The sequence below is a fragment of the Desmodus rotundus genome, chromosome 1, assembly GCF_022682495.2.
Source record: "Desmodus rotundus isolate HL8 chromosome 1, HLdesRot8A.1, whole genome shotgun sequence".
In the NCBI taxonomy this organism is placed as follows: domain Eukaryota; kingdom Metazoa; phylum Chordata; class Mammalia; order Chiroptera; family Phyllostomidae; genus Desmodus; species Desmodus rotundus.
The window spans coordinates 205,135,421-205,147,364 of NC_071387.1; the positions used below are offsets into that span (position 1 = coordinate 205,135,421).

The 11,944-nt window shown below is 59.0% G+C and overlaps 4 protein-coding genes across 4 annotated transcripts; all 4 read right to left on the reverse strand.

The window, feature by feature from the left end:
- Positions 1–562: 562 nt before the first annotated feature.
- Positions 563–1,150, reverse strand: LOC139440713 (annexin-2 receptor-like). Its single transcript, XM_071220698.1, has one exon. It carries the CDS (start codon positions 1,148–1,150, stop codon positions 563–565), a length of 588 nt encoding a protein of 195 aa, XP_071076799.1.
- A 2,610-nt stretch (positions 1,151–3,760) lies between these two features.
- On the reverse strand, positions 3,761–4,348 carry LOC139440714 (annexin-2 receptor-like). The gene has a single exon (XM_071220699.1). It carries the CDS (start codon positions 4,346–4,348, stop codon positions 3,761–3,763), a length of 588 nt encoding a protein of 195 aa, XP_071076800.1.
- Positions 4,349–6,943: 2,595 nt separating this feature from the next.
- LOC139440715 (annexin-2 receptor-like) lies at positions 6,944–7,513 on the reverse strand. Its single transcript, XM_071220700.1, has one exon. The coding sequence runs from the start codon at positions 7,511–7,513 to the stop codon at positions 6,944–6,946; it is 570 nt and encodes a 189-aa protein (XP_071076801.1).
- Positions 7,514–10,108: 2,595 nt separating this feature from the next.
- On the reverse strand, positions 10,109–10,696 carry LOC139440716 (annexin-2 receptor-like). Its single transcript, XM_071220701.1, has one exon. The coding sequence runs from the start codon at positions 10,694–10,696 to the stop codon at positions 10,109–10,111; it is 588 nt and encodes a 195-aa protein (XP_071076802.1).
- Between the last annotated feature and the right edge of the window lie 1,248 nt (positions 10,697–11,944).

An 11,944-nucleotide genomic window follows, 5' to 3' on the forward strand; every position in this document is an offset into this window, starting at 1 on the left:
CAGGGGCCCACAAGGCGGCCCGATCCTTCGGCACACGGCACAGAGAACCAGCCCCGCAGAGCCCGGAAAGCAAGGAGCGGGGTAGAGAGGCGAGGCAAGCAACGGTCTCCTTGAAGTAGGCACACAGCCCGCAGTCCAGAGCTCTGCCGCCAGAGACGTTGCTGGAGAGAAACCGGAGAAATCGGCTGCCTTGCGTCGGCCGAGAGGTGCCAGAGAGCCGAGGGCACTGAGCCTTGTCCATCAACCAAACGCTCGTAGTTGACAGCGGAGCTGACCCGCTCTAACGTCCTCTGTGTAAGTAAACGCGTCCAAAAGTAAAAGTCTGTAATGAACGCAGCCGGTTAGTACCAGTGACTGTCAGTCATTAGAGCCAGTATGGAGCAGCGACAGTAAAAGCAAAGAAAATAAAAGCAAGAAGTGTAGAGGACGCAGCGAGCGAGGACACGGCAAGACCAGGGCTGCCGGGACAAAGAGACGATAATTGCCAGGGGACACTGAAGGAACACCACGCCATTTTATTGTGCCGCGGACGGCCCCCAAAGGCTCCCTGCCCGCTGCGATCTCAGGGCTCTTTCACGTCCAAGAAGGCCGCGCAGCAGCCAGCAGCCGCGCGGCTCAGGGTGCAGACAGCGCGACGGATCCAGCGCAGGCAGCCTGAGAAATCCGGGTGCGGGCACCATCCGGCGGGACGCCGAGAGGGACGGCGCTCTGCAGGGCGCGCGCCTTCTACGTTCTCGGCGATCTGCAGTCCGTCTCCAGCGTTGGGCCTCAGGGCCTGTGCAATCGGCTGGGACGCGCTTTCCTCTGCGGGCTCAGGCTCTCTGGCGGCTGCTGCTGGGGTCTCCAGCGTCTCTAGCGTCTCCAGCGAGACGCTGGGCCTGGGCTGCGCGGGGCTTGCCTCCCAGGGGCTCTGGTCACCCGTAGAGCGTCTGTACCGCTCGTAGACCGAGGGCAGCCGCCAACAAGGACTGCAAAGCAGTTGCCCGTCGTAAGCGCCACCGGGGCCTGCCCCCTCTCCCAGTACCGGGTAGAGAGGCAGCGGCCGCGGCGCGGAATCTTCGGAGATCGGCCACCACGGACGCCGGGAATGTGGCGCGCACTCAGCGGCATCCCAGGCCGGATTCACGACGTCGAGAAAGTGCTGCTCCATCGCAGAGACCTCGGACCAGGAGGACACAAGCGTCTGAGCTGATGCACGAGCCAAAGCCTTCAGCCGTACCAGCAGCCTCGGTATTTATGCTCTTCTCCCTGCTGCGCGGATGCAAACCGGACGTCAAAAACAAACAAAAAAAAAGTCCGTGTACTTGAAAACGGAATTACCCGCAACCCACAAACTCAAGTGAAACGGTAAACGCGAAAGAAATACGAATCAACGGGCACGGAGCAACGAGCAATCACCACCACAGGACAAGGTAGGGAGAACCAGGAGCAAAGCAAAGAGAGAAGCCACCCTGTGGCGGGGTGGGGGTGCGGGGCCGACCAGTGAACCCCGCAGGGAGGAGACGACCCCACGGGTCTCCCTGAAATCAGCGCCCCGGCACCGCCTCTAGCCTTCTGCTCCCAGAGAGACGTTGCTAGAGAGCAACCCGGAGAAATCACACCCACCGCCACAGGGCCAGCCCCCGCAGAGAAAACAGCGTTGCAGGGGTGCGAAAACGCGAATTTGAAGCCGGAGTTCTAGCACACCAACAACGCCACCGTCAAAAAATCCGTAACCCGAATGAAATACGAAAAAAGGGGCAAAGTACACGGAACAACCCACTGCTCAGAAGTATGTGGCAGCAACTATTAGCAAATCCTACAGAGAACTCTCCCTGCAGCAGGGGGCCAGCAAGTAGCGGTGCGGGGGCGTGGGGGGGGGCGCTGGAAATCAAGTTGTGCCGAAAATCACCGCACAACCAACTCCACAGGGGCTCTACGCAAGGAACACTGCTGGAGAAGAAACCGGAGATAGCACACTCGCTCACACAGGGCAAACTACAGCTGGGCCAACGACGGTGCAGGGCTCCAAACACCGTTAGGCACGCAGATGCATCTGCACTGACGGCACTGTCCAAAAATCCGTCCACGGAACAAATTCACAGAAAGGAGCTCAGTGCAAGACACCACCTACCGGTGAGAAGTCTGTGGCAGGAACTATTGGCAATACGTAGGGAGAACTCTCCTTGCAGCAGGGGCACATCATTTAGGGCTTCAGCGGGGAGGAAACCAAGTGGTCCCTGAAATAATCCCCCACAAACACCACTGGGTCTCTATGCTCACAGACACACTCCCGGAGGGAAATCGGAGAAATCCGACAGGGTGCAACCGGTCGAGGGAAGGCAAAGCCCCGAGCCTGGCTGGGCCCCAAAAAGCCCAAACTGAAGAGGGACTTAATCTGCGTTAGCAACGTCACACTCAAAAATACCGTCGTCGTACACCAAATGAAATACGGGAAAGGGGGCACCGTGCACGGTACAATCAGTGGGTGGGAACGTCGTAGCACATCTCATAGTGAAACCACAGGGAACCAACTCTGCAGGTGGCAGAGAGCAGCCAGGCAGGCAGGGAGAGAAAGAACCCATCCAGGGTGGAAAGGAAACCACTGGGTCCCTGAAAACGACACCCAGCTGTGTTCCTCTAGGGCTGTGTGTCAGTAGAGACTTTGCTGGAGCGAAACCTGAGAAATCAGCAGCTCTGCAAGAGGGCCTGCTGGGCCAGCCAACCCACAGCGTTGCTGTGGTCCAGAAAAGCGTATCCGTAAGTGGACTTAACCCGCGCTAACGACGTCAACGTCAAGGATTCCGTAGTCCCAAACAGGCAAAGAAAGGGGCATAGTGCAGGGCACAATCGGTAGGTCAGGACAGCTAGGAAGAACTGCTGACAAAACGCACAGACCCCGAACCCCGCAGCCGGGGGAGAGGAGTTAGCCGTGGAGAGAGGCGACACAATCACCATCCTCCCAGGGCTCCGCGCGCTGTCGCGCCCCTCAGTGCTCTGCGCCGACAGGGACGTTCCGGTAAGGAAACCGGAAAAATCCTGCACTCCGCAACAGGGCGAACGTGAGCAGAGCCAACAGCGGTGCCGTGGTCCGGGATCCGCCGTTGATAACGGAGTGAATCGGCACTAACGACGTCAACGTCGAGGAAACGGTAGACACGATTTCATAGGCGTAAAGGAGCACAGAGCAGGGATCAACCATCAGGGGCCCACAAGGCGGCCCGATCCTTCGGCACACGGCACAGAGAACCAGCCCCGCAGATCCTAGAAAGCAGGGAGCGGTGTAGAGAGGCGAGGCTACCAACGGTCTCCTTAAAGTAGCCACACAGCCCGCCGTCCAGAGCTGTGCCGACAGAGACGTTGCTGGAGAGAAACCGCAGGAATCGGCTGCCTTGCATCGGCTGAGAGGTGCCAGAGAGCCGAGGGCACTGAGCCTTGTCCATCAACCAAACGCTCGTAGTTGACAACGGAGCTGACCCGCTCTAACGTCCTCTGTGTAGCTAAACGCGTCCAAAAGTAAAAGTCTGTAATGAACGGAGCCGGTTAGTACCAGTGACTGTCAGTCAGTTAGAGCCAGTATGGAGCAGCGACAGTAAAAGCCAGACAAGAAAAGCAAAAAGTGCGGAGTACAGAGCGAGCGAGGACACGGCACAAACCACAGCTGCCGGGACAAAGAGACGATAATTGCCAGGGGACACTGAAGGAATACCACGCCATTTTATTGGAAACGGAGCCCCTTGTGCCGCGGACGACCCCCAAAGGCTCCCTGCCCGCTGCGATCTCAGGGCTCTTTCACGTCCAAGAAGGCCGCGCAGCAGCCAGCAGCCGCGCGGCTCAGGGTGCAGACAGCGCGACGGATCCGGCGCAGGCAGCCTGAGAAATCCGGGTGCGGGCACCATCCAGCGGGACGCCGAGAGGGACGGCGCTCTGCAGGGCGCGCGCCTTCTATGTTCTCGGCGATCTGCAGTCCGTCTCCGGCGTTGGGCCACAGGGCCGGTGCAATCGGCTGGGACGCGCTTTCCTCTGCGGGCTCACGCTCTCTGGCGGCTGCTGCTGGGGTCTCCAGCGTCTCTAGCGTCTCCAGCGAGACGCTGGGCCTGGGCTGCGCGGGGCTTGCCTCCCAGGGGCTCTGGTCACCCGTAGAGCGTCTGTACCGCTCGTAGACCGAGGGCAGCCGCCAACAAGGACTGCAAAGCAGTTGCCCGTCGTAAGCGCCACCGGGACCTGCCCCCTCTCCCAGTACCGGGTAGAGAGGCAGCGGCCACGGCGCGGAATCTTCGGAGATCGGCCACCACGGACGCCGGGAATGTGGCGCGCACTCAGCGGCATCCCAGGCCGGATTCACGACGTCGAGAAAGTGCTGCTCCATCGCAGAGACCTCGGACCAGGAGGACACAAGCGTCTGAGCTGATGCACGAGCCAAAGCCTTCAGCCGTACCAGCAGCCTCGGTATTTATGCTCTTCTCCCTGCTGCGCGGATGCAAACCGGACGTCAAAAACAAACAAAAAAAAAGTCCGTGTACTTGAAAACGGAATTACCCGCAACCCACAAACTCAAGTGAAACGGTAAACGCGAAAGAAATACGAATCAACGGGCACGGAGCAACGAGCAATCACCACCACAGGACAAGGTAGGGAGAACCAGGAGCAAAGCAAAGAGAGAAGCCACCCTGTGGCGGGGTGGGGGTGCGGGGCCGACCAGTGAACCCCGCAGGGAGGAGACGACCCCACGGGTCTCCCTGAAATCAGCGCCCCGGCACCCCCTCTAGCCTTCTGCTCCCAGAGAGACGTTGCTAGAGAGCAACCCGGAGAAATCACACCCACCGCCACAGGGCCAGCCCCCGCAGAGAAAACAGCGTTGCAGTGGTGCGAAAACGCGAATTTGAAGCCGGAGTTCTAGCACACCAACAACGCCACCGTCAAAAAATCCGTAACCCGAATGAAATACGAAAAAAGGGGCAAAGTACACGGAACAACCCACTGCTCAGAAGTATGTGGCAGCAACTATTAGCAAATCCTACAGAGAACTCTCCCTGCAGCAGGGGGCCAGCAAGTAGCGGTGCGGGGGCGTGGGGGGGGGGCGCTGGAAATCAGGTTGTGCCGAAAATCACCGCACAACCAACTCCACAGGGGCTCTACGCAAGGAACACTGCTGGAGAAGAAACCGGAGAAAGCACACTCGCTCACACAGGGCAAACTACAGCTGGGCCAACGACGGTGCAGGGCTCCAAACACCGTTAGGCACGCAGATGCATGTGCACTGACGGCACTGTCCAAAAATCCGTCCACGGAACAAATTCACAGCAAGGAGCTCAGTGCAAGACACCACCTACCAGTGAGAAGTCTGTGGCAGGAACTATTGGCAATACGTAGGGAGAACTCTCCTTGCAGCAGGGGCACATCATTTAGGGCTTCAGGGGGGAGGAAACCAAGTGGTCCCTGAAATAATCCCCCACAAACACCACTGGGTCTCTATGCTCACAGACACACTCCCGGAGGGAAATCGGAGAAATCCGACAGGGTGCAACCGGTCTAGGGAAGGCAAAGCCCCGAGCCTGGCTGGGCCCCAACAAGCCCAAACTGAAGAGGGACTTAATCTGCGTTAGCAACGTCACACTCAAAAATACCGTCGTCGTACACCAAATGAAATACGGGAAAGGGGGCACCGTGCACGGTACAATCAGTGGGTGGGACCGTCGTAGCACATCTCATAGTGAAACCACAGGGAACCAACTCTGCAGGTGGCAGAGAGCAGCCAGGCAGGCAGGGAGAGAAAGAACCCATCCAGGGTGGAAAGGAAACCACTGGGTCCCTGAAAACGACACCCAGCTGTGTTCCTCTAGGGCTGTGTGTCAGTAGAGACTTTGCAGGAGCGAAACCTGTGAAATCAGCAGCTCTGCAAGAGGGCCTGCTGGGCCAGCCAACCCACAGCGTTGCTGTGGTCCAGAAAAGCGTATCCGTAAGTGGACTTAACCCGCGCTAACGACGTCAACGTCAAGGATTCCGTAGTCCCAAACAGGCAAAGAAAGGGGCATAGTGCAGGGCACAATCGGTAGGTCAGGACAGCTAGGAAGAACTGCTGACAAAACGCACAGACCCCGAACCCCGCAGCCGGGGGAGAGGAGTTAGCCGTGGAGAGAGGCGACACAATCACCATCCTCCCAGGGCTCCGCACGCTGTCGAGCCCCTCTAGTGCTCTGCGCCGACAGGGACGTTCCGGTAAGGAAACCGGAAAAAATCCTGCACTCCGCAACAGGGCGAACCTGAGCAGAGCCACCAGCGGTGCCGTGGTCCGGGATCCGCCGTTGACAACGGAGTGAATCGGCACTCACGACGTCAACGTCGAGAAAACGGTAGACACGATTTCATAGGCGTAAAGGAGCACAGAGCAGGGATCAACCATCAGGGGCCCACAAGGCGGCCCGATCCTTCGGCACACGGCACAGAGAACCAGCCCCGCAGAGCCCGGAAAGCAAGGAGCGGGGTAGAGAGGCGAGGCAAGCAACGGTCTCCTTGAAGTAGGCACACAGCCCGCAGTCCAGAGCTCTGCCGCCAGACACGTTGCTGGAGAGAAACCGGAGAAATCGGCTGCCTTGCGTCGGCCGAGAGGTGCCAGAGAGCCGAGGGCACTGAGCCTTGTCCATCAACCAAACGCTCGTAGTTGACAGCGGAGCTGACCCGCTCTAACGTCCTCTGTGTAAGTAAACGCGTCCAAAAGTAAAAGTCTGTAATGAACGCAGCCGGTTAGTACCAGTGACTGTCAGTCATTAGAGCCAGTATGGAGCAGCGACAGTAAAAGCCAGAAAATAAAAGCAAGAAGTGTAGAGGACGCAGCGAGCGAGGACACGGCAAGACCAGGGCTGCCGGGACAAAGAGACGATAATTGCCAGGGGACACTGAAGGAACACCACGCCATTTTATTGTGCCGCAGACGGCCCCCAAAGGTTCCCTGCCCGCTGCGATCTCAGGGCTCTTTCACGTCCAAGAAGGCCGCGCAGCAGCCAGCAGCCGCGCGGCTCAGGGTGCAGACAGCGCGACGGATCCAGCGCAGGCAGCCTGAGAAATCCGGGTGCGGGCACCATCCGGCGGGACGCCGAGAGGGACGGCGCTCTGCAGGGCGCGCGCCTTCTACGTTCTCGGCGATCTGCAGTCCGTCTCCGGCGTTGGGCCACAGGGCCGGTGCAATCGGCTGGGACGCGCTTTCCTCTGCGGGCTCAGGCTCTCTGGCGGCTGCTGCTGGGGTCCCCAGCGAGACGCTGGGCCTGGGCTGCGCGGGGCTTGCCTCCCAGGGGCTCTGGTCACCCGTAGAGCGTCTGTACCGCTCGTAGACCGAGGGCAGCCGCCAACAAGGACTGCAAAGCAGTTGCCCGTCGTAAGCGCCACCGGGGCCTGCCCCCTCTCCCAGTACCGGGTAGAGAGGCAGCGGCCACGGCGCGGAATCTTCGGAGATCGGCCACCACGGACGCCGGGAATGTGGCGCGCACTCAGCGGCATCCCAGGCCGGATTCACGACGTCGAGAAAGTGCTGCTCCATCGCAGAGACCTCGGACCAGGAGGACACAAGCGTCTGAGCTGATGCACGAGCCAAAGCCTTCAGCCGTACCAGCAGCCTCGGTATTTATGCTCTTCTCCCTGCTGCGCGGATGCAAACCGGACGTCAAAAACAAACAAAAAAAAAGTCCGTGTACTTGAAAACGGAATTACCCGCAACCCACAAACTCAAGTGAAACGGTAAACGCGAAAGAAATACGAATCAACGGGCACGGAGCAACGAGCAATCACCACCACAGGACAAGGTAGGGAGAACCAGGAGCAAAGCAAAGAGAGAAGCCACCCTGTGGCGGGGTGGGGGTGCGGGGCCGACCAGTGAACCCCGCAGGGAGGAGACGACCCCACGGGTCTCCCTGAAATCAGCGCCCCGGCACCCCCTCTAGCCTTCTGCTCCCAGAGAGACGTTGCTAGAGAGCAACCCGGAGAAATCACACCCACCGCCACAGGGCCAGCCCCCGCAGAGAAAACAGCGTTGCAGGGGTGCGAAAACGCGAATTTGAAGCCGGAGTTCTAGCACACCAACAACGCCACCGTCAAAAAATCCGTAACCCGAATGAAATACGAAAAAAGGGGCAAAGTACACGGAACAACCCACTGCTCAGAAGTATGTGGCAGCAACTATTAGCAAATCCTACAGAGAACTCTCCCTGCAGCAGGGGGCCAGCAAGTAGCGGTGCGGGGGCGTGGGGGGGGGGCGCTGGAAATCAGGTTGTGCCGAAAATCACCGCACAACCAACTCCACAGGGGCTCTACGCAAGGAACACTGCTGGAGAAGAAACCGGAGAAAGCACACTCGCTCACACAGGGCAAACTACAGCTGGGCCAACGACGGTGCAGGGCTCCAAACACCGTTAGGCACGCAGATGCATGTGCACTGACGGCACTGTCCAAAAATCCGTCCACGGAACAAATTCACAGCAAGGAGCTCAGTGCAAGACACCACCTACCAGTGAGAAGTCTGTGGCAGGAACTATTGGCAATACGTAGGGAGAACTCTCCTTGCAGCAGGGGCACATCATTTAGGGCTTCAGGGGGGAGGAAACCAAGTGGTCCCTGAAATAATCCCCCACAAACACCACTGGGTCTCTATGCTCACAGACACACTCCCGGAGGGAAATCGGAGAAATCCGACAGGGTGCAACCGGTCTAGGGAAGGCAAAGCCCCGAGCCTGGCTGGGCCCCAACAAGCCCAAACTGAAGAGGGACTTAATCTGCGTTAGCAACGTCACACTCAAAAATACCGTCGTCGTACACCAAATGAAATACGGGAAAGGGGGCACCGTGCACGGTACAATCAGTGGGTGGGACCGTCGTAGCACATCTCATAGTGAAACCACAGGGAACCAACTCTGCAGGTGGCAGAGAGCAGCCAGGCAGGCAGGGAGAGAAAGAACCCATCCAGGGTGGAAAGGAAACCACTGGGTCCCTGAAAACGACACCCAGCTGTGTTCCTCTAGGGCTGTGTGTCAGTAGAGACTTTGCAGGAGCGAAACCTGTGAAATCAGCAGCTCTGCAAGAGGGCCTGCTGGGCCAGCCAACCCACAGCGTTGCTGTGGTCCAGAAAAGCGTATCCGTAAGTGGACTTAACCCGCGCTAACGACGTCAACGTCAAGGATTCCGTAGTCCCAAACAGGCAAAGAAAGGGGCATAGTGCAGGGCACAATCGGTAGGTCAGGACAGCTAGGAAGAACTGCTGACAAAACGCACAGACCCCGAACCCCGCAGCCGGGGGAGAGGAGTTAGCCGTGCAGAGAGGCGACACAATCACCATCCTCCCAGGGCTCCGCGCGCTGTCGCGCCCCTCAGTGCTCTGCGCCGACAGGGACGTTCCGGTAAGGAAACCGGAAAAAATCCTGCACTCCGCAACAGGGCGAACGTGAGCAGAGCCAACAGCGGTGCCGTGGTCCGGGATCCGCCGTTGACAACGGAGTGAATCGGCACTCACGACGTCAACGTCGAGAAAACGGTAGACACGATTTCATAGGCGTAAAGGAGCACAGAGCAGGGATCAACCATCAGGGGCCCACAAGGCGGCCCGATCCTTCGGCACACGGCACAGAGAACCAGCCCCGCAGAGCCCGGAAAGCAAGGAGCGGGGTAGAGAGGCGAGGCAAGCAACGGTCTCCTTGAAGTAGGCACACAGCCCGCAGTCCAGAGCTCTGCCGCCAGAGACGTTGCTGGAGAGAAACCGGAGAAATCGGCTGCCTTGCGTCGGCCGAGAGGTGCCAGAGAGCCGAGGGCACTGAGCCTTGTCCATCAACCAAACGCTCGTAGTTGACAGCGGAGCTGACCCGCTCTAACGTCCTCTGTGTAAGTAAACGCGTCCAAAAGTAAAAGTCTGTAATGAACGCAGCCGGTTAGTACCAGTGACTGTCAGTCATTAGAGCCAGTATGGAGCAGCGACAGTAAAAGCAAAGAAAATAAAAGCAAGAAGTGTAGAGGACGCAGCGAGCGAGGACACGGCAAGACCAGGGCTGCCGGGACAAAGAGACGATAATTGCCAGGGGACACTGAAGGAACACCACGCCATTTTATTGTGCCGCGGACGGCCCCCAAAGGCTCCCTGCCCGCTGCGATCTCAGGGCTCTTTCACGTCCAAGAAGGCCGCGCAGCAGCCAGCAGCCGCGCGGCTCAGGGTGCAGACAGCGCGACGGATCCAGCGCAGGCAGCCTGAGAAATCCGGGTGCGGGCACCATCCGGCGGGACGCCGAGAGGGACGGCGCTCTGCAGGGCGCGCGCCTTCTACGTTCTCGGCGATCTGCAGTCCGTCTCCAGCGTTGGGCCTCAGGGCCTGTGCAATCGGCTGGGACGCGCTTTCCTCTGCGGGCTCAGGCTCTCTGGCGGCTGCTGCTGGGGTCTCCAGCGTCTCTAGCGTCTCCAGCGAGACGCTGGGCCTGGGCTGCGCGGGGCTTGCCTCCCAGGGGCTCTGGTCACCCGTAGAGCGTCTGTACCGCTCGTAGACCGAGGGCAGCCGCCAACAAGGACTGCAAAGCAGTTGCCCGTCGTAAGCGCCACCGGGGCCTGCCCCCTCTCCCAGTACCGGGTAGAGAGGCAGCGGCCGCGGCGCGGAATCTTCGGAGATCGGCCACCACGGACGCCGGGAATGTGGCGCGCACTCAGCGGCATCCCAGGCCGGATTCACGACGTCGAGAAAGTGCTGCTCCATCGCAGAGACCTCGGACCAGGAGGACACAAGCGTCTGAGCTGATGCACGAGCCAAAGCCTTCAGCCGTACCAGCAGCCTCGGTATTTATGCTCTTCTCCCTGCTGCGCGGATGCAAACCGGACGTCAAAAACAAACAAAAAAAAAGTCCGTGTACTTGAAAACGGAATTACCCGCAACCCACAAACTCAAGTGAAACGGTAAACGCGAAAGAAATACGAATCAACGGGCACGGAGCAACGAGCAATCACCACCACAGGACAAGGTAGGGAGAACCAGGAGCAAAGCAAAGAGAGAAGCCACCCTGTGGCGGGGTGGGGGTGCGGGGCCGACCAGTGAACCCCGCAGGGAGGAGACGACCCCACGGGTCTCCCTGAAATCAGCGCCCCGGCACCGCCTCTAGCCTTCTGCTCCCAGAGAGACGTTGCTAGAGAGCAACCCGGAGAAATCACACCCACCGCCACAGGGCCAGCCCCCGCAGAGAAAACAGCGTTGCAGGGGTGCGAAAACGCGAATTTGAAGCCGGAGTTCTAGCACACCAACAACGCCACCGTCAAAAAATCCGTAACCCGAATGAAATACGAAAAAAGGGGCAAAGTACACGGAACAACCCACTGCTCAGAAGTATGTGGCAGCAACTATTAGCAAATCCTACAGAGAACTCTCCCTGCAGCAGGGGGCCAGCAAGTAGCGGTGCGGGGGCGTGGGGGGGGGGCGCTGGAAATCAAGTTGTGCCGAAAATCACCGCACAACCAACTCCACAGGGGCTCTACGCAAGGAACACTGCTGGAGAAGAAACCGGAGATAGCACACTCGCTCACACAGGGCAAACTACAGCTGGGCCAACGACGGTGCAGGGCTCCAAACACCGTTAGGCACGCAGATGCATCTGCACTGACGGCACTGTCCAAAAATCCGTCCACGGAACAAATTCACAGAAAGGAGCTCAGTGCAAGACACCACCTACCGGTGAGAAGTCTGTGGCAGGAACTATTGGCAATACGTAGGGAGAACTCTCCTTGCAGCAGGGGCACATCATTTAGGGCTTCAGCGGGGAGGAAACCAAGTGGTCCCTGAAATAATCCCCCACAAACACCACTGGGTCTCTATGCTCACAGACACACTCCCGGAGGGAAATCGGAGAAATCCGACAGGGTGCAACCGGTCGAGGGAAGGCAAAGCCCCGAGCCTGGCTGGGCCCCAAAAAGCCCAAACTGAAGAGGGACTTAATCTGCGTTAGCAACGTCACAC